At 44.9% G+C, this 20,526-nt stretch overlaps 1 protein-coding gene across 1 annotated transcript in view; it reads right to left on the bottom strand.

The window, feature by feature from the left end:
- Nucleotides 1-20,162, bottom strand: part of MYO1D (myosin ID) — a 249,529-nt gene extending 229,367 nt beyond the window's left edge. The window contains exon 1 of the mRNA XM_007452365.1: nt 20,063-20,162. Coding sequence (XP_007452427.1) covers nt 20,063-20,157 — 95 coding nt within the window. The 5' untranslated portion in view covers nt 20,158-20,162. The remainder of the gene's footprint in view (nt 1-20,062) is intronic.
- Between the last annotated feature and the right edge of the window lie 364 nt (nt 20,163-20,526).

Below are 20,526 nucleotides of genomic sequence, written 5' to 3'. Positions count from 1 at the left end.
CCCCCCCCCCCCCTGCCCATCTCCTCAGCGGTCTCACCTTTTGCATCAGACCCTTCTCTTCTCTCAAACCTCTCTCTCTCTCTCCTGTCTCCTTCCCATCATCATTTACTCCTATTCAACTTTCCAGGCTTAAAAGTAAAAGCAAAACTCCATCCACCACCTCCTGTAGCTACAGTCCGCTCTCCCTCCCTTCAGAGAAAACTTCCTGAAAGCCTTCTCACCTTTCACGGTTGCTAGTTCCCTTCCCCTCCACCTTCACTGTTCAACCCACTGTGACGGTCTTCCATCTCTGCCCGCAACTGAGGCCACTCTCACATTAAGGTCCCCAATGCCCTCCTTGGTGCTGGCTCTAATGGATGCTTCACCACCTGCGTTTTCCCTGACTTCTAGGCAGTGCTCAGCTCTGCCAACCACACCCTCTCCTCTGGACTCCTGTGACATCACACTCTCCTGTTTACTTCCAACCTCCCTGGATGCTCCTCTGCAGGATCCTGTGAGGGGGCTCTTCTGACCGTCCCTTAAGCATAGATGCTCCTCAGGATTCAGTCCTTGGCCCTTTTCTCACACTTCATGCTCTTTTCCAGTAATCTCATGGCATGTCCCATGGGCACCTCGATCTCAACGTGACAGGAGGTACTGAGAGACATTCTCCTTTTCCCAATACTCTTTCCAATATTCTACACACACAGTCAGCAACCCCAGTCTACATCACTGCCCTCTATTCCTTTCCCATGTGTAACAAGCAGATGGGGTAGAGGAAGGGTTATGGGCTTTGAAGTCATGCTGATCTGGCTTCTGATTCAAACTGCCTCTTAAATCAGCTCTGTGACTTTCAGAGTCATTTCCTCTCTCTGAATACAATGTTTCACATTCCTACAATGAGTGCAACACCTATCTTGTAGGACTGAATGCATTAAGAGAGGAATGAATGAATTTCACAAATTAAAAAACCATCTAACCCAGTGCCTGATGTCCCCATCATGAGTTTCCTCCCCATCTTCCCTTTTCTGGAAGCTAGTCCTGTCTCCCTGACTACACTATTTAAAGCACGGCTCTCCTATAGGCACCCTCCAAACCTGTCAGACTGGTCCTCTCATTGTCCCTGAACACGTTGTGCCCCTTCACAGAGGCACCTCTGCATGGAATGTCCCCCTTCCACTCTTACTCCATGCATACCTAAGTCTTACTCATGCTCCAGCACCCAGCCCCATCCCATAGCTCTTTAAAGGCCTTCCTGAGCTCACAGAAACATCCCCCAGTCTGAACTGTAGAGTATCAGTCCCACTGATCTGGTATTTATTATATACTACTGTATGGGGGTCAGATTCTTTTTTATGTCAACGCCCTTTTTACCCAATGACATCATTAACGTTTCCTGTAAGGAGTCATACACAGTCCTTAGCATACAAAGTCTCTAGCAAAGAGTGTTTTTTTTTTTAATATTTGAAAATTTTATTATTTTTGGCTGCATTGGGTCTTCGTTGCTGCGTGCGGGCTTTCTCTAATTGCGGCGAGCGGGGGCTATTCTTTGTTGCGGTGCGCGGGCTTCTCATTGCGGTGGCTTCTCCTGTTGCGGAACACGGGCTCTAGGCGCGCGGGCTTCAGCAGTTGTGGCTCGCGGGCTCTAGAGCAAGGCTCAGTAGTTGTGGCGCACGGGCTTAGCTGCTCCGCGGCATGTGGGATCTTCCTGGACCAGGTATCGAACCCATGTCCCCTGCATTGGCAGGCAGATTCTTATCCACTGTGCCACCAGGGAAGCCCTCTAGCAAAGAGTTTTAAATAACACCTGCTGATTGGTATGAGGTCAAGCTCCTTTAATTTGCAATAACTGAAGGCATAAACATCATTTAATAGATTCAACTATTACTTTAAAATATGTATATAGACACCCAGGATCTTAGCATCTGGGACCTCAGAGGCCACGTAGACCAGCCTTCCAGATGTACAACATCCCTTTGCAATGGCCTCAGCGGGTGAACTTCCAACTTCTGTTTCAATGAATCCCTACAACCAGAGGCTCACTACCGCCTTTGGGAACCCATTTGATGGCTAGGTAGCAGTTACTATTTTTTTTTAACCTCAAACTTGCAACCAGAAAAGTTGCAACTACCTCTTTCTTCCTGAGCTACTTGAGAGTAATGTGCTGACCTGATGCCCCACCACCCATTCATATGTGCTTCCCACAATGACATTCTCCTGTGTACCCACAACACAATCATCAAAATCAGGAAATAAGTGATACATTTACCAACAACGAATTCTCAAACTCCATTCCAATTCCACCAAGTGTCTCAATAATGTCCTTTATAGCAAAAGAATCCAGTTCAGAATCTTGCTTTACCTTCAGTTGTTATATCATTCTAGAATAGTTCCTCAGTCTTTCCTTGATTTTTATGAATGTGACATTTTTAAAGATTATAGTTATTTGGTCCTTTGATTTGAATTTGCCAGATGTTTCCTCTGATTAGACCCAGGTTATGCATCTTTAGCAAGAATGTCTCAGAAGATGCGATACTGTGTTCTCACTGCATCTGTGCCTGTAGTATGTGATCTGACTCGTCCCATTACTGATGCAGTCCCTTACGCTCACTTACTTAGGGGGTGTCTACCAGGCTTCTCTACTGCAACAATATTCTAGTTTTTCTTTGATATTAATTAATGAGTATTTTACAGGGAGCTACTAAGTGAGATACTAAGAACGAGATACTAAGATCTCATTCCTCAACAAATTTCAAGATATTAGCCGATTAGTTTATGTAAGTATGGACTCATGGTTTCCTATTTCAATTGGATGCTCAAGCCAATCCAGATTTAGCCAGAGGGAGCTCCTTCAAGCTGGTTTTTGTATCTTCTTTACATTGTCCATCATTCCTTGAGGACTTCTTTTGTTTCTAGCACAGCAAGATGCCCCAGGCTCATCTTGCTTTTTGTTTTTTGTTTGTTTTAAGACAGGAAGGGATACCATTCACCTCTTTATAAAAATGGAATTATACTACCTATTTCATTAAACATATTGGATTGGCCCAAAAGTTCGTTCGTTTTTTCCCATAAGATGGCTCCAGTAGCGCTTAGTTGTCTAACTTCATTTGAAACAATTTTGTTAGACTGTATTGTGACAGCTGTCATATCAGCGTGCAGTTAAAAAAAAAACTTATCAAAATTGGTGAATTTTTGTGTAGTCATTTTAATACTGAAGATGGAAGAAAAAAGCAACATTTTTGGCATATTATGCTTTATTATTTCAAGAAAGGTAAAAATGTAACTGAAACACAAAAAAAGATTTGTGCAGCGTATGGAGAAGGTGCTGTGACTGGTCCAACGTGTCAAAAGTGGTTTGTGAGGTTTCGTGCTGGAGATTTCTCGCTGGTTGATGCTCCAGTCGGGTAAACCAGTTGAAGTTGACAGCGATCAAATCGAGACATTAATTGAGAACAATCAACGTTATACCATGCGGGAGATAGCAGACATACTCAGAATATCCAAATCAAGCACTGAAAATCATTTGCACCAGCTTGGTTATGTTAATCGCTTTGATGTTTCGGTTCCACGTAAGTTAAGCGAAGAAAACCTTCTTGACGGTATTTCCGCATGCAATTCTCTACTGAAACGTAATGAAAACGCTCCATTTTTAAAACAAATTGTGATGGGCAATGAAAAGTGGATACTGTACCACAATGTGGAACAGAAGAGATCAGGGGGCAAGCGAAATGAACCACCCCTAACCACACCAAAGGCCAGTCTTCATCCAAAGAAGGTGATGTTGTGCATACGGTGGGATTGGAACAGAGCCCTCTATTATGAGCTCCTCCTGGAAAACCAAACGATTAATTCCAACAAGCAGTGCTCCCAATTAGACCAACTGAAAGCAGGACTCGACGAAAAGTGTCTGGAATTAGTCAACAGAAGACGCATAATCTTCCAACGGGATAATGCAAGACTGCGTTTCTTTGATGACCAGGTAAAAACGGCTACAGCTTGGCTGGGAAGTTCTGATTCATCTGTCATATTCAGCAGACACTGCACCTTAGGATTTCCATTTATTTAGGCCTTTACAAAATTCTCTTAATGGAAAAAATTTCAATTCCCTGGAAGACTGTAAAAGCTACCTGGAACAGTTCTTTGCTTAAAAAGATACAAAGTTTTGGGAAGATGGAATTATGAAGTTGCCTGAAAAATGGCAGAAGGTAGTGGAACAGAATGGTGACTGCATTGTTCAATAAAGTTCTTGGTGAAAATGACAAATGTCTTTTATTTTTACTTAAAAACTGAAGGAACTTTTTGGCCAACTCAATATCACATATCATGGCATATGTTCAGGCCAATACATACACAGCCTTTTTCTTTTAGTTTGGTCTATAATATTGCAGAGTGTGGATGGGCAGAAGCTCCTGTGCTCAGGATGCTTCCAGATCTCAGCCTATGTACCTCTTCACCTGGCTATTCACCTATATCCTTTATAATCAACTGGTAAACATAAGCAAATGTTTCCCTGGGTTCTGTGAGCCACTCTAGCAAATTAAATCAAATCTGAGGAAGGGGTCGTGGGAACCTCCAATTTACAGTTGGTTGGTCCGAAGCACAAGTGACAGCCTCGACTTGCTGTCTTAAGTGGCAGGCAGTCTTGTGGGACTGAGCCCTTAGCCTGTAGGATCTGTAGATAATACCAGAACTGTGCACATTAAATTTGTTAGACACCCAGTTGGTGTCCACTGAGAAGTGGAGAACTGCTTGGTGATGCTGGAAAACACACCAAAGTTATCACATCCTCTGTCTTATTCCTTCAGTGATTTTATTTTACTTTTTAATTAATTTTTATTGGAGTATAGTTGATTTACAATGCTGTGTTAGTTTCTGCTGTACAGCAAAGTTAATCAGTTATACATACATATATCACTCTTTTTAAGATTCTTTTCCCATATAGGTCATTACAGAATATTGAGTAGAGTTCCCTGTGCTATACAATAGGTTCTTATTAGTTATCTATTTTATATATAGTAGTTTATATATGTCAATCCCAATCTCCTAATTTATCTCCCCCTTCCCCCTTGGTGACCATAAGTTTGTTTTCTACATCTGTGACACTATTTCTGTTTTGTAAATAAGTTCATTTGTACCATATTTTTTTAGATTCCACATATAAGCGATATCATATGATATTTGTCTTTCTCTCTCTGACTTACTTTACTCAGTATGACAATCTCTAGGTCCATCCATATCACTGCAAATGGCATTACTCCGTTCTTTTTTATGGCTGAGTAATATTCCATTGTATATATGTACCACATCTTTTCCATTCATCTTATCAATGGACATTTAGGTGGCTTCCATGGCTCCTTCAGTCATTTAAAAATGACATAGTTTCATAATGACATAGTTTCATGTGCCCTCATCACACTGAGCATTCTTTTCTGAATTAACATCATTCTGTCTACACAGCTTATAAAAGTGTACAGAGTAGGCACTCCTGGTTGCCTATTCAATATCCTATTCTCCCCCCTAAAATCCATTCCTCCCTAAAAGAAGCTGATTTTGTTCCAGTATCTACTCCCTTCCACATAACTGTGCGCATTCTAAATCAATCATGATAACCGCATTCCTCGGAACCAGTGATGGGTTTAGTAATTTGCATGTGAGCAAATGTGGACCAATGAAACACAAGGAAGTCTTCTAGGGACTTCCTAAAAAAGAAGCAAAGACAAGCAGATGGTTCCCTCTTCTTCCTTCGGAGGGTACTGTGTCTGCATGAGATGCACAGAACTGCTGTAACTATCCTCAGCCAGTGTGACGGTGAAACCAGCCCTAGAAGGACAAAACTGAGATAATCACAGACAAGTGGAGCCAGAGTCCTTAAGGACTCTGGCCAGAGCCTCTCTTATCACTGACTTCTGGTTGTGTGAGATAATGTGCTTCCTTTTTGTGTAAGCCAGTTTGGTCAGGTTTTCTTTTCACTGCAGCCAACTGGCATTTTAACTGATAAAGCAGTGAGAACTACACACCCCTCCAGGGCAGGTGGGATGAGCCAGGGTAGAACTTCCAAGTCCCCTTTTTTCTTGATAGAGCCCAGGTGGATGTTGACACATAACACAGGCTCCTAAAACCCTCATCTTTGGCTCCTAAAATGTTATTTTGTATTTGTACTGTTGCCCTTCAGTAAGAGAACTAGAGATTTACTTCATATTTACATTGTTGGCTTCTTGGTTGTTTCAACCTGCTCAGATCTTTTTAAGTAAGTTTGTTTGGGGGGTGGATGAAAAAGGAAGTTAAAGAATTGCTACTTGATTGCAAAGCAATCCAGAGTAAAGAAGACAGAAGCAAAAGAACAAATACAGAGCTAGGATACCAGAGATTTTTGCTCCCGTTATAACTGTGCCACTAGACTACTGAAAAATCCTGGGGAAAAAAAAAATCACATAATTTCTGTGTTCCTAACTTCATGTATCTGTACATCAGGGAGAAAACCTCCAGGTTCCCTTCCGGCATTAAAGTTCTACAACTCAGAGATTTCGTCAGGGAATTCATGGCTCAGAATCCTCCTTCTACTGCTTGAAGCACAGAACCAGAAAAAGCAGCTCCCAAAGTCAGCTGTAGCTTATTAGTCATTAATTGAGATCGACTTCAAATCAACAAAACACTGTTTGGGGGCTGCCTCTTCCAAGAAACAGCTCTGTTATACGACAGATCAAGACGGAACTGTATGTGTGTTTACTATCGCTGAACGACAAGTGTAGAAAGCAACTGCCAACTCCTCACTCCACTCACCAATTTGACGAAAACATTCAGAACAGCCACCAGACCTGGGGAGTTTAGGCAGCTGAACCCAGACACTTAAAAGCACGCTATCAACCTGAAGTGACTGCAAGATGTGGAAAGCCCTTCAATGCTTCCCAGTGCACTTAAAGTCTGAGCCCTTCGTTCCCAAGACCCTTTGCAAAGTGTGGTCCTGACTAATGCTCCATCAGTAGCTCCCTCCCTCCCTCTCTAGTGACTCATTCTGCCTGGCCTCAACCACCCTTCCCTATCTGATTTCCCCTCCCCACACCTGCCTCCACGCCCCCCCCCACGCAGATTCCTCGACCTTCTGATCTCACTTAAAGTCAACTTCCTCATAAAACGCCTTCTCAGTGGCCGTGAACACACACCACTGCCACCTCCCCTGGGAGGGAACCCTGCTCATTCTTTCCTAGCACTTATTACTACCTGTAATTATTCTTTTGTTGTTTACCAGTTTTGTATGTCTCCCCAGTATGTCTCCCTCAGCTCTATGGGAGAAGAAACCATGTCTGTCTGGGTTGCCCCTGCATACCCAGAAAAGAATGAGGATGTTGTGGCTGCCATAATACTTTCAATGACGACTCAAGGACACGAAAAAAATGCTGAGGACACTACATCATTATATGAGAAAACTGTTTACAAAAGTGTATCTTGTTTAAGCAGGAAGATTCCAAATTTTTAAATATATACATTTATATATGTACAAAATATTATAAGGAAACGTATCAAGGTATTAATAAGGATGGCATGATTACACTTGGTTTTTTTTTTTGGTATGGGGAATCTGGTGACAGAAAAATAATATACAGTATGCTAAAAGCGGACAGCCATAACCACAGGGTGAAGGAAAAGATGTAAGGATGAAGAGTAAAATGTGACTCTCAGGACTTCCCTGTCGGTCCCGGGGTTAAGACTCTGTGTTTCCACCGCAGGGGGCACAAGTTCGATCCCTGGTAGGGGAACTAAGATCCCACATGCGATACAGCACAGCCAAAAAAAAAAAAAAAAAAGGGGTGACTATCAAATAATTAAATTGATTTAGTAATCACAACAGAACTAAGAACACTGATTATCTGGATAAGTCATGATACATTTGTTACTATACGGGTCAGTTCACATCCCATATAGCTTCAACAGAACACAGCTGTGGATGACAAACCAGTAGCCTAGGATTGTGGTCCCTAACCCGGCTGCACACGAGAATCACTGGACATTCGTGAGGCTTAATAAATCAGAGTGTCTGGGAAGCAGAGTCCTGGGAATCTGGATATTTTAAGAGCGGGGTGATTCTGATACAAAGCCAAATTGGAGAACCACCAGCCGAGGATAAATGAAGTTAAAGAACAGGTTTCTTTTCAGTTACAGTTTCAGATAAACCAGGAACCTAGGAGGCAGAGATGCAAATGGTAACCGATTCTGCCAACAGTTGCTGCCTCCCACGAATCAACAAGCAATCATAAAGTGCATGCAGTGTGGAAAAACCCATGCAGCATGCGCTGGTTTGTTCAACCACACAAATAATTCAAATACCAAGGGCAGGAGTAAGTTTTGGACTCTAGCACTTTGCCTACGACTCGGAACTCAGCCTTGGCTTCACACACCAAAGCAATCAAAAGATACTTCTGAGCAGAGACGTCTCAAAATTCAAGCCCCAGAATTGAAACACCCAGGGCAACCCCTCAGTCTTCATTAGAACTCATTAACTCCTCTCTATTCCCTTCCATGAGACAGTCCCAGAGCAGATCACATTTGTAGATTAAGAGGGGGCAGAGAATCCATAGGGAGGCACACTAAGAGAAACTATAGACATTTAACCATATACTCTCAAATGCTACATTGTTCACATCAATTTGGTGTGGAACAAAACATCACACATATCTCAATAAACCCCGGAGGTGTGAAAACAATTGTTCATAACTATGACTATCATGACCTAGGTCCTTTAGGAAAAAAGTTAAATTACATTCCTTACATTCTGTTTAAGGAAGCAAGAGTGAGACAGCATTAGCATTTGAGTGTCCTTGATATGTTTACAACTATAAACAACCCATCTATGATCTCATTTTATGAAATAACCTCGTAATGGAGGGATCAGTCCCATTTTAAAACCAGGCAGTAGAGGCTCAGAGAACTGTAGTACATTGTTTACGTCATATGGTACATATAGTAGAGCCATGCTTAAGTTGGGATACCTGAAATATTTCCTTTGCTCATTATATCATACCGCACTACCACTTTTTATTTTATTTTATTTTATTTTTGCGGTACGCGGGCCTCTCACCGCTGTGGCCCCTCCCGCCGCGGAGCACAGGCTCCGGACGCGCAGGCTCAGCGGACACGGCCCACGGGCCCAGCCGCTCCACGGCATGCGGGATCCTCCCGGACCGGGGCACGAACCCGTGCGCCCTGCATCGGCAGGCGGACTCTCAACCACTGTGCCACCAGGGAAGCCCCGCACTGCCACTTTTTAAATCATTTTGGTTAGAAATATTTCTGATTTTGTGTGTGTGTGTGGTTGCAAGACTAAAAGCCATCTGGAAAACAAGCACCTAGAACAGTGGTTTTCAAACTGGTTTTTCAATGTGATACCATTTCTTCTCAAACAAAAAATTCCTTGGTCATGGATACAGGGAACAAACTAGTGGTTAGGGAAAAGGGGAAGGGCATGATAGTGGTAGGGAGTAAGAGATACTAACTACTCTGTATAAAGTAAATAAGCAACAAGGATATACTGTACAGCACAGGGAAATATAGCCATTATTTTGTAATAATTTTAAGTGGAGTATAATCTATAAAAATACTGACTCACTAAGTGGTACACCTGAAACTAGTATAATATTGTAAATCAACTATACTTCAATGAAAAAATAAATTCAAAATAAAAATAAATTAGCTCATCAAGAAAAAAATTCCTTGGAACCCCAATATGTAGATGCAGAGCTGCTCTGTTGAAAGGAGAGGGGCTGAAGCCCTACTCCACTCCTACCTGGCATCCAAGACGGCTTCTCATGGCCCACATGAATGCAGAATGCAGACTGAAAGAGCAGCAATCATGTGATCTGAGTCACTGGATTTGCTGTATGAAAGAGGGTCCCTTTAGAGACATTCAACAAATGATACCAAGTTATATAAAGGCCTCCCGATGCTGGTAAAAATGTAATCTACTTGCTAAGGTAAGCAACAACACGAGATTACAGAACCACTCAAGTAGGTTTCCCCCTTGTTGTATGGATGACAAGCTCTACCTGTCTGAGTTCTACAAGTCTTTGAAAAGAAAAAAGATGTCTATCATTTCACAAGGATCCCAAATATATTTTAGTGCTTTTTTCCTCCCCCAAGAGTAATGGTAGTTTTATTTTCCTATCTCCCCAAAGACTAGATTACAACAGAAAAATCAGATTATTTAAATATACAAAGTACAATACATAAAATCCAGAAAATACATAGTTCAGGCAGGAATCAAAGATGTGGAAATATTATGCATTCATTTACTCATTCACTGATAGAAGTGAAAACATTTTGTTCTTAATGCCTGGAAAGAAGCCTTCAGAGATAAAGAAGATAAAGTTGCCCTCGGGACTTAGAGACTACAGGTAGGACACAAATGTGAGTTGACAGCATGGGCTGAATGCAATAAAAAAAAACAAAAAAAAAACTCCTCATAGTGGTACTTCCTGACATCTGAACTACTCTAGAGATGTTCTTTTGAGGATTTTTTTAAAAAGGTTTTCTTCTTAATTACAAGTAACATAGGCTAGGATTGCAGAATCAGGCTAAATAACTCAGCCTCATGATCAAAGGCTATTCTTATAATAAATTTTAAATGACTGAGATGTCCATGAAAGCCCAAACTGAAACATAACTGATTTTAGGGTGATCCAAAATAAGTGTAAGTTTTTTTTTTTAAATGGAGTTTGACTTTTTAATTTTAATTGACTATGAAATTTTTCTTGACTTTATACTGAACACTAAGCAGCGGTTTGAGACAAAGCCCTTCGGGATCACCCTGACCCGGCTACGGATGATCCTCTATTGTACAAGTTACTCAAAGCAGACTTTGTGATCAGAGGGGAAAAAATTGTTTGAATTGCTCTTGGTGTTTGCTTCATTGTTTTAGATGAAGCCATTTTTTGACTAATTCATTGGCTTCTAGCGCTTATGGGACCCTGGTGTATGTAAGCGGTAATTTTTTCCCCCAAGTCTTAGTAATATGACTGTGGGTCATAAATGGAGAGGAGGAATGAAAGCAAAGTTGGGTTTGTCTCTTGATGCATTTCCTCATCTATTCCAGAAGTTTTTGTTTTGTTTTGTTTTAATAGAACCTTGAATTGGCCTGTGTATTTTTTGGAAAAAAGCTACGTTCAGCACTAAACAATCTTTTTATTAAAGCCAAAAGAGCTTTACTAGAATTAATGCTTTAATCTCACTAAAGCGAAATCCATTTCCATACTGTGTGCACCAAGGGGCAGAAACGTGGGGAGAACGAAGACCGTCTCACTAAGACATAAAGTAACTACTCCCCCCATGAGCAGCTGTGTCTGGAATGCAAACTGGGGCATCCTCAGGGGTGAGGCTGAGAGAAGGAGGAGACGGGAAGCTGGGTGAAGCACCAAAAAGGAACCCGCTGAGGCTCTCAAATCCCTCCTCCATCAATTAAAGTCACGTATCAGAAACCCTTACTTTAAAACGGCCTACTTTCCAACAGTGGACCATTCTACTTCACCAAGAAATGCTGAAAGCCATGATTAGACTCACAGGCTGGCTCACATATGTCTCTAACCCGCAATGGAATGACCATAGTATTCACCACGCAGTCTGGGTGCTGAGTCGTAAAAGTTCTGTAATTAGGCATAAAATAAAGGAAGAAAAAAAAATTTTTTTTCCCATTTCCTCTTCTAGGCCCAAAGATAAGCCACAGACTAATTTTTTAATTGAGCCAAGTTTTTCTCTGGCACCCTCCCTCTCTGTCCTCAGAGCCTGCCTCCCCAAGAATAAACTGGGCTCATACTATCTTTGGCCCATCCTTCCCGCCAGAGTTCAGTTCTCCACCCCAGGTCTGCAGTGACAGGCTGCAAAATTATTACTCAGAAATGAAATTCTCAGTCCCTCCTTCTAACTGACCTCATTGAAGCATGAGACAGAAAGGACCCAGCAAATTTACCCTCATGTGCCTGGGCTGCATTAGAAGTATTAGACTTTGGAAGACGATTCTTATCAGCCTGACTCAGTCTCTAGTTGGGAGAATTTGGGGGTAGCATAAGACAGGAATGAAAAAAGTGCCGACGATGCAGGGGTGGTGGTGGTAGTGGCGGATATTTTCGAGCAGTGGAAGCTGGCGGGCAGCATGGCCAGCCCACTGGCGCTGAAAGTGGATGGCAAGAAAGCAAAGGGCTAGGACATCAGGGCCCAGAGGAAAGGGGTGTCTCCCGATGAGAAACTCTCTCTCCTTCCAATAAGGGTCTGCTCACATTCTACCTCTTCCACAGAGCACTGTCTACCTACTCCCAATCCCATTTTCTCTTTTTCTGAATTCCCTGAGAACTCTAGTACATAACATATATACAACTCTTAATTACATTGTCATCAGTTCTGTTTTTAAAAAATCTGCTTCACTGGTTCCTTCTCTCTAGGAAGCCCTAAAAATAATCGATTGTCTGCAATATTCAGTTTGGTTCAATCATATTCTACTTGAGCTTGATCTATTTATTAAGGTATCTTTTACTCCAAATTAAGCTATCCCGCAAAGAATGACTTTTTATAAAGTAACCCCCACCAAGGTGCCCAGCATAGTGATGAGCACACAGCAAGAATCAAGTAGCTGCTAGCTTTAAAGCCAGGAGATTATATTAAAAATACATAAGGTCTATAGTTAAATAAGGAAATAAGTTAGAGGGTTTTTTTTTAAAGACTATATTTAAAGTTAATCACCCATCTACAGTGCCTGGAGACTTCAGGCACCAATGCCACCAACCTTCATGAAAGCAGAGAACAGTAAACATGTAGAATAAAATATTTTGGAACTTATGAATAATATGAACAGCTGACCTCCTTTGCCAAAGAGTTTAAAACAATTTTCAGGAACCAAATAGTGGTAACCCTGGAGGGAACAGGGTTATAAGTGTGACAGTCACGGAGACAGTTGGGACCAACAAGGGCACTTGATCCACAGGGCTGCACTGAGAGGGGATGGAGAGGAGAGACAGAGGACCGTCTGCTGAGCATCTACTATACTATGCTATGGGTACCACACTAGGTGTTTTACAGGTGGTAGAATTTAATCTTTGCAGTAACACTTCATCTTTACAGATGAAGAAACCAAGACTCAGGGAGGCTAAGCAACTTGTCTAAGCCCACGTGGGTGGTAGTAGTGGACAGAGACAGGATTAAGGTCCAGATCTATTTATCTCCAATGTTTTTGCTTTCTCCACTAGGTAACCCCAACCCCTTCTAGAACACTTTTCATTCTTGCCCCCCAAATAAAGCCAAAACGAATGATTCTGTCTTTGTGAGGAAGGAAGAGGTGAGATTAGCAAGCCCTTCAGGGTCAGGGCAGGGAGGTGAGGCCATTTGGGAAGGATTCAGAAACAGAGTTAACATTAGTTGGGAGGGAATTATGTACCAAGCACCGACCAGCCACTTTTTACACTTCATGTGATTTCATCCCAATAACCCTAAGAGGCAATCATTTTACACATATAAGGAAAATGAGGCTTCGGTAAGTTAATTTACCCTAAGGTATAATGCTAAAAAGAGTGAAAGTGAAGCTGGGATTTGAACTTGGCCAGTCAGGACTCGAAGCCTGCGCTCTCTTCACTGCTTTCCAATGCAAGCATGTGCTCCCCTTTCTTCTTCCCATAAATGACAAAAACTAAAGTTTGGGAAACACCGTCTACTAAGAGATCTGCCCAGTTATTACACAGCAGGTAAAATGAAGGGAGCCTCCATCCCAGAGGAAATAAAATTGTTATCTCAACCAAGGAACTGAATAGACAAAAAGAGAGAGGCTTGCAATGTATATTTAAAACTGCTGTGACCCTCTGAACCCATTCCCGAGTCTAGCTGACGTTTTGATAGGCCATGTCAGTGAGGCTCATCACCAGTGGGGCTGGAGCCACTGTTGACAGCAGATCCCACTAGATAGGCTTGGCAGTGACACATGACCCAATCCAGTCCCAACAGCAACACAACAAGGGATGCCAGAGAGTTATCATAAAATGAGACCGGTCCTTGAGATCCAGTCCTTTTTGCTGAGGTGGCTCAGACTTAGGTGAAAATGTCAGCAAACGGCTCTCCACATTAGGATAATTCACGACACTGACAGCTTGCGCGAGTCATTAAACAAACACACTTCTATCTATACCAGATTCACCACTTTCGTCTCAAAGCTGAGCAAAAAGTCAAAGCTCTTCTCTTTAAGGAAGAAGAATCCTTCAGAACCTGTGATGAAACACACCAGTAGCAGCTTCTGAGCGCTTGATTCCACCCACATCTGGCTCTGTTTGGGAGCTAAATTCAGCAGAAGTCTCCAGGGTCAACAAATGACCCCGAATAAAAATAGTCTTGGAAGTCTGTCACGGAGTAGGAAAGGAAACAAGACGGCTGGGTGATTCACTCCAAATGGCAGCTCCGAAACCCAAATTCTCATTTTTTTGTCCCAATATGAAGCCAATGTGCAAAACAGGCCCAGAGCAAACTGTCCTTTTCCGAAGGCCTCTAAAAGTGGTTGCCAAAGAATTTCACATGCAAGCCAAAAAGATTTAGTGTGCCATTCACCTCTCCTATGTATCTAACTACAGCTCCTTTGAAGGAGAGCTCTGAACCAACCACAGATTGACACGTGCTTGAGGACCACCAGGGTACCTAAGGTTTTGCCCCAGGAAGCAAGAGGGACCCTCCGTCCTATCTAATTTTCCAAATGATCAAAGAGCTGCAGGAAGAGTACAGAGGTTGTGGCGAGTGAGAGAGCGAGAGCGAGTGAGAGAGCGAGAGCGAGTGAGAGAGCAAGAGCGAGTGAGAGAGCGAGAGCGAGTGAGAGAGAGCAAGCGAGAGAGCGAGAGCGAGCGTTCACTGCTTTTCTACTAATTTTGCAGCTCATTGCTCCTGCCCCGCCCCCACACACACTGAAGTTGTATTAAATTAAGTACAATATTTTGAGGTGATTGTATGCTTTTTTTAAGTTAAGAATTCCATGGGCTGAAGAACAATCAGCCAACATTTGACGGCTTAGTTCACTCATTTTATTTTTTTATTTTAATTTTTTTAGTTTTTGGCCACGCTGCGTGCTTTGTGGGATCTTAGTTCCCTGACCAGGGATCGAACCCAGGCCCGCGGCAGTGAAATTGCGGAGTCCTAACCACTGGACCACCAGGGGAGTCCCAGTTCATTCATTTTAAAATGTATTGAACACATAGCTGCCCAATTCTGGAGCATGATAGAAAATGCAGAAGGGCTAGAGGTGGGTTTGCTTTACAGCCACTCACTTGTGCTTGCCCTTCCAAAGCCGTGTATCTAATTTGACATTCATAATTTATACTCTTTTTCTCAGAGGTGGTTCCCCCCTCCCCAACTGTAATGAATTTCAAAGGACCACACAACCTGGATCCACCTCTGGACAGGCTCTCTGGCTTTGGGGTATCTCACAATTTGGTGGGAATGCAGACACACAGAGAAAACAACATAGCATGATAAATCCTCTCTAACAGTTATGATCAAGTGCCCATATATCTTGGGAGCACAGGTGAGGGTATGGTTAACCCTTGCCTTGGAGGTTTGGGGAAGACTTTTCAGAACTGGTCTCGCAGGACAAGGAAGAGTCTGACAGGCAGGGATGAGGGTAGAGAGTAGGGGGAGGACATTCCAGGGCATTCCAGGGAGTTAGAACAGCTGAGGCCAGTGGTTCTCAACTGGGGACAATTTTGCCCCCTCCCCCAGGGGACATTTGGCAACATCTGGAAATATTTTTGGTTGTCATATGGGAGGGGAGTGGTGCTCCTGGCATCTGGTAGGTAGAGGCCAGGGATGCTGCTAAACATCTGACAACACACAGGGCAGCCCCCGCCCCCCAGCAAAGCATGCCCCAGCCCCACTGTCAACAGCACCAAGATTGAGGAAAAGCCTGGTCTAAGCAAAGGTACAAAAGGAACATTGTGTTAGGTTAAAGGTGAGAAGTTGCCTGGAGCTTCGGTAAACACAGTGCTTCAAATCACTGCTTTTATGGAAGAGAAAAACCGATAAGAAAAGAGGACAAATTAAATTTCCAAAGAACCAAGACACCAGGCTGAGCAGATGCCTTATTCTCAAAACAGGAACCACCACCAACAAAATTAGAAACTGGAAGCCTAAAGTGGGTTTCCTCGACCGGTGACATGAAAAGCACGTGTCTCAGGCCACCGTCCTCAGGAAGAGCAGCCCGCATTCCTCCTTCCTCGAGGATGGCTAAGTGGCGAGTAAGGGCACAGTGAGCACCACATGTTCCGCGTGGCTGCACCAGGCGGGTCTCTCACTGCGAGACAGGGTGCAGCAGAGCTGATGTGAATTTTGTTAGAACTCAAGTCCAGGAATGGCCCAAGCCACGAGAAAAGGAACCAAAGGCTCTAAAAGGGAAGCGGGGCTTCCCTGGTGGCACAGTGGTTGAGAGTCCGCCTGCCGATGCAGGGGACACGGGTTCGTGCCCTGGTCCGGGATGATCCCACATGCCGCGGAGCAGCTGGGCCCGTGAGCCATGGCCTCTGAGCCTGCGCGTCCGGAGCCTGTGCTCCGCAACGGGAGAGGCCACAACAGTGAGAGGCCCGCATACCACACACACAAAAAAGGGAAGCGGCTAGGAAGAAAGCAGACCGTGGTGGGGATGCCGAGGTCGAGCCTTCAAGTGGCCATGCGGGGGTTTGGCGGGAACCAGGCCTGACCACGAAGGCTGGAGGTGCTTGTGCAGGCATCTGACTCCTGGATTGGACGCTTGGAAGTGGAGTGTGGAGCTTACCACCATCACCAAAACCACCAACACCTGTGCCTCCACCAAAAGGAAAAGCAAATAAATAGAACAAATCTCCCTTAGCAAGAGACTCCTAGGAGGGAGAGAAGGCAGCCCTCAAGATACCAGCAGTTTTTGGTATAAGCATAAAATACAAACTGAAACTCCTTCTCAGATATGCTAACTCACACTAATCCACATCATTGAGTCTTGCCTCATCCAGACCCTCAGGCACAGACACATGCCTACATCAATTTTTAAAAATAATAACAGTAAGGGGAAAGTGACATTGATTGTAGCAGATGTCTAAAAATAAAGCTTTTACCCAAGAGAGGAAAAGAAAGCCAGACTAGTAGCAAAATAAGATAATTCTAAATGGAAAATGATACAAAAGCTTAAAAAAAAAAAAGTAACTGAAACATTCCTTTTTTTCTCTCTCTATAAAAAATGTCACAGTGGGTGCTACCGTAGGGAAAATTAAAATTTGGTTTGGATGACACAGACCCCTGAAACTGTAGCTGTAAGTGCCTAAATGCATGTCACAGACCATAAATGAAGGAAAGGGGTCTTGCAGAAGAGCCAGATAGACAGCAGGGGACAGGACATTCCAGACGGGAGTGAGAGGAGAAGCCGCAGCTTGGGGAAGGCAGGAATGATGGAGCACGTGCGCACATACCCACTGTAAGATGAAATACACTCAAATTTCGCCTCTATACAACCATAAATATATACCCCGTAAGGACCAACCACCCATATTCCGGGAGATGAAAACATTACATGACATAGTAGCACCTGGATCTACAGTGGGTTTGTGGTCACCTTCTGCAGAGGGACACAGATATCCAAGGGTCCACACGAGCCTTACAGTAAGGCTCATACAGCTAAAACACTGCAACAGTCTGGAGGAACTACAGGCTGATAAGAAATTCCAACTATCAGAGAGTGGCCTGCTTTCCACCTGGGTCATCAGGATTTACAGCTGGGGAGGAGGCAAGGGCACTGCTACCCTTTACGGCTCCTGGGAACCAACCCCTCCCAACTTATAAATAAACCATGAACAATCACTGAACCCGTGCGCTGAGACTTGCAGCCAATTCGCAGAGTACACACACAGGTGAGACACATACAACATCTGAATCTTGATGGACCTGGTGATTGGGAATAAAGGTAGACCTAGAAACCTGGGCATTAGCCAAGGGTCATACCGATGAGAGCTGGCGATTCCTTCCACAACTCCCCAACACCCATTCCTTCCCCTCCGGACAACTTAGTGCATTCACGAACACCCAGAGCCAGCTTTTAAGCTCCACTCTTCTGCTTGGCCACTTTATCCACCTGGAACGTTCTCCACCTACACAGATCCTACCCATCCTCTGCAACTCCTCTCAACCCCTCCTCTCCTCTAGATGGTGTTTCTGAGCCACCCCAGGGCATCTCTCCCTCTGCTAAACTTCCAGAACAATTAGGTTGTACAATTACTTGGCAAAGAATCATCTAAGCTCTACAAAGCTTAACTTTTCTATTGTTTTCTTGACCTATTATTTAAGTGAATAAAAATGTTCACCTTGCTCCCTGTCTTCATAAACATGCCATGCCTTTGAGAGGTAAGGACACATCTGATGGTTCTTCGGACCCTCCCACCTTACCTCCTAAAGTACCCTGCATAATGCAGAATTAAATTGCAATATTCTCTCCTGTGCAAAGTTCTCTTCTGAGCTAAGTTAGGCTCACATTAATAATCTTTCTTAAGAGTCAAGCCTCACAAGACTTTGCAACCAATGATATGTGAAAGCAAAAAAAGAATGTAAGGGCAGAAAAATCTTGGAGATCATTACTTTACACATTAGGAAATTCAGACACATGGACTGGCTCAAAGTCGTTTGTGGTAGGTGTGTGTAGAACTCCGGTCTGTGCCTCTGCTCCTTACTCTGGGACATAATGAAACCCGGCTAAGAGCAGATGCAGACTATGGGGACTGCAATTTTGAAGATTAAAAAAGTTTTTAAAATTCTTAAAGTTAACAGGGGAGGGCTTCCCTGGTGGCGCAGTGGTTGAGAGTCCGCCTGCCGATGCAGGCGACGCGGGTTCGTGCCCCGGTCCGGGAGGATCCCACGTGCCGCGGAGCAGCTGGGCCCGTGAGCCATGGCCGCTGAGCCTGCGCGTCCGGAGCCTGTGCTCCGCAACGGGAGAAGCCACAACAGTGAGAGGCCCGCGTAAAAAAAAACAACAAAGTTAACAGGGTAATTCATACTGAGAAGTGGGATTAGTTAAGCACCCAAACCGAGATTAAGATTTTCAATTTTAAATTTATGGAGCGATATTTAAAACCTACAAGAAATGGAGTCAGAACTTCCAGGAAACACCTCCCGCCCCCAACTCAGTTATTTTGAAACTCCATTTACTGTAATGTTTTCTTTAAAAAGAAAGTCAAACTACTTTAAAGCTCTGCTTACATATTACTCTACCAGGAGTGAAATAATCCCATGTAGAAGCCTTTCTAAAACAAACTCGTCCTGGAAGCCCATCCCGGGGCGTTGAGTTGTGACTACATTCTCAAGGATGTCAGTAACACAAGGGTTCCATCCACAACTCCTTGAAAAAACTGAAACCATGAATGCCTTGTCAAATTCAGACAGTTTATCTTGGCACTGGCGAGCAGAGCAGTCTCTTCGATGTCTGGAAACGCGTCTAATTACGTTCAGAGAGTAACTAAAAAATAGCCAGTGTCCCGGAACAGACAGCTCAGGGATCACTCCAGAGCGTCCTGAATGACGTGATGGAACCACGCCAGGAAAAAATAAAAAAAGAAGACTAAAGCGAAAAAAGAAAAGAACCAAGTGTGAAACCGCGATGAGACCCTAGCTTCTCTCCAAAACAACCCTCCAGTCTTCCCAGAGCCTTGCGGCCGCCACGACTCTCCCGCAAGTTTTTATTTCCCTCTACTCTTGTTTCCATTAGGTCACCCGGCCCGCCCACAGCACTTACCTGGGGCAGCGCACTAGCTGCCTGGCCCCAAGCGCTGCCTCCCCCCGACACCCCCCTCCCCCGTCCGGAGAGCACCCAAGGACACCCCCTCTCTAGAAGGCGCAGTCCTGGAGCTCGGCACGCCCCTTCCACTCCAATGCGGACGCACCCCAGGGCGTCCCCTCTCGGGAAAGCTCAACCAACGAGCTCAGAGGACCCCGGACACCCCAATCCGGCCGCACTGCATCCCTCGCGCTCGGTGCACCCCCTACACCCCCAATCCGGCCGCACCGCAAGGGCGCCCCCTCTCGGGAAAGCGCAGGCACGCGGCATTGCGCACGGCCGCTCCACCCTCACCTGAGCCGAAGGTTGGCCATGAACTCGGGCATGGAGACGGTGTCCATCAGCACGAAGTCCGCCTTCCCGAACTCCAGGCTCTCCTGCTCCGCCATGGCGCCGGCGCACGGGCTCAGGTGGGCGCGGACGGGTTCAGGTGGGCGCGCTCGGGCGGCGGGGGCGCGCGGCGAGCTCGGGCGGGGCCGGGGCGGGGCGCGGGGAAGGGGGCGCCGCGGCGGCTCGGCGGGACGGAGGCCGCCCCGCTGCTCCTCGGCGCGCTCTCGTCCGGCGCGGCTCACCCGGCAGTTTCCGCTTTTCCCGCGGCGGCTGCCCGGCGCTGTGGGGGAAGAGACAACGAGACGGAGACGGCGGCGGTTGGTCCCGCCTCTGGCCTTGTCTGGCCCCGGCCCCGCGGCTGCCCGCCGCACCCGCCCTGGCCCGGCCTCTCCGCCCCGCCCCGCCCCGCCACCCCCCCCCCCCCCCAG

This window comes from Lipotes vexillifer, unplaced genomic scaffold (assembly GCF_000442215.2).
Source record: "Lipotes vexillifer unplaced genomic scaffold, Lipotes_vexillifer_v1.1 scaffold216, whole genome shotgun sequence".
NCBI lineage: Eukaryota > Metazoa > Chordata > Mammalia > Artiodactyla > Lipotidae > Lipotes > Lipotes vexillifer.
Note: the sequence above shows the minus strand (reverse complement) of the source record. Positions and strands in the feature narration are given on the sequence as shown.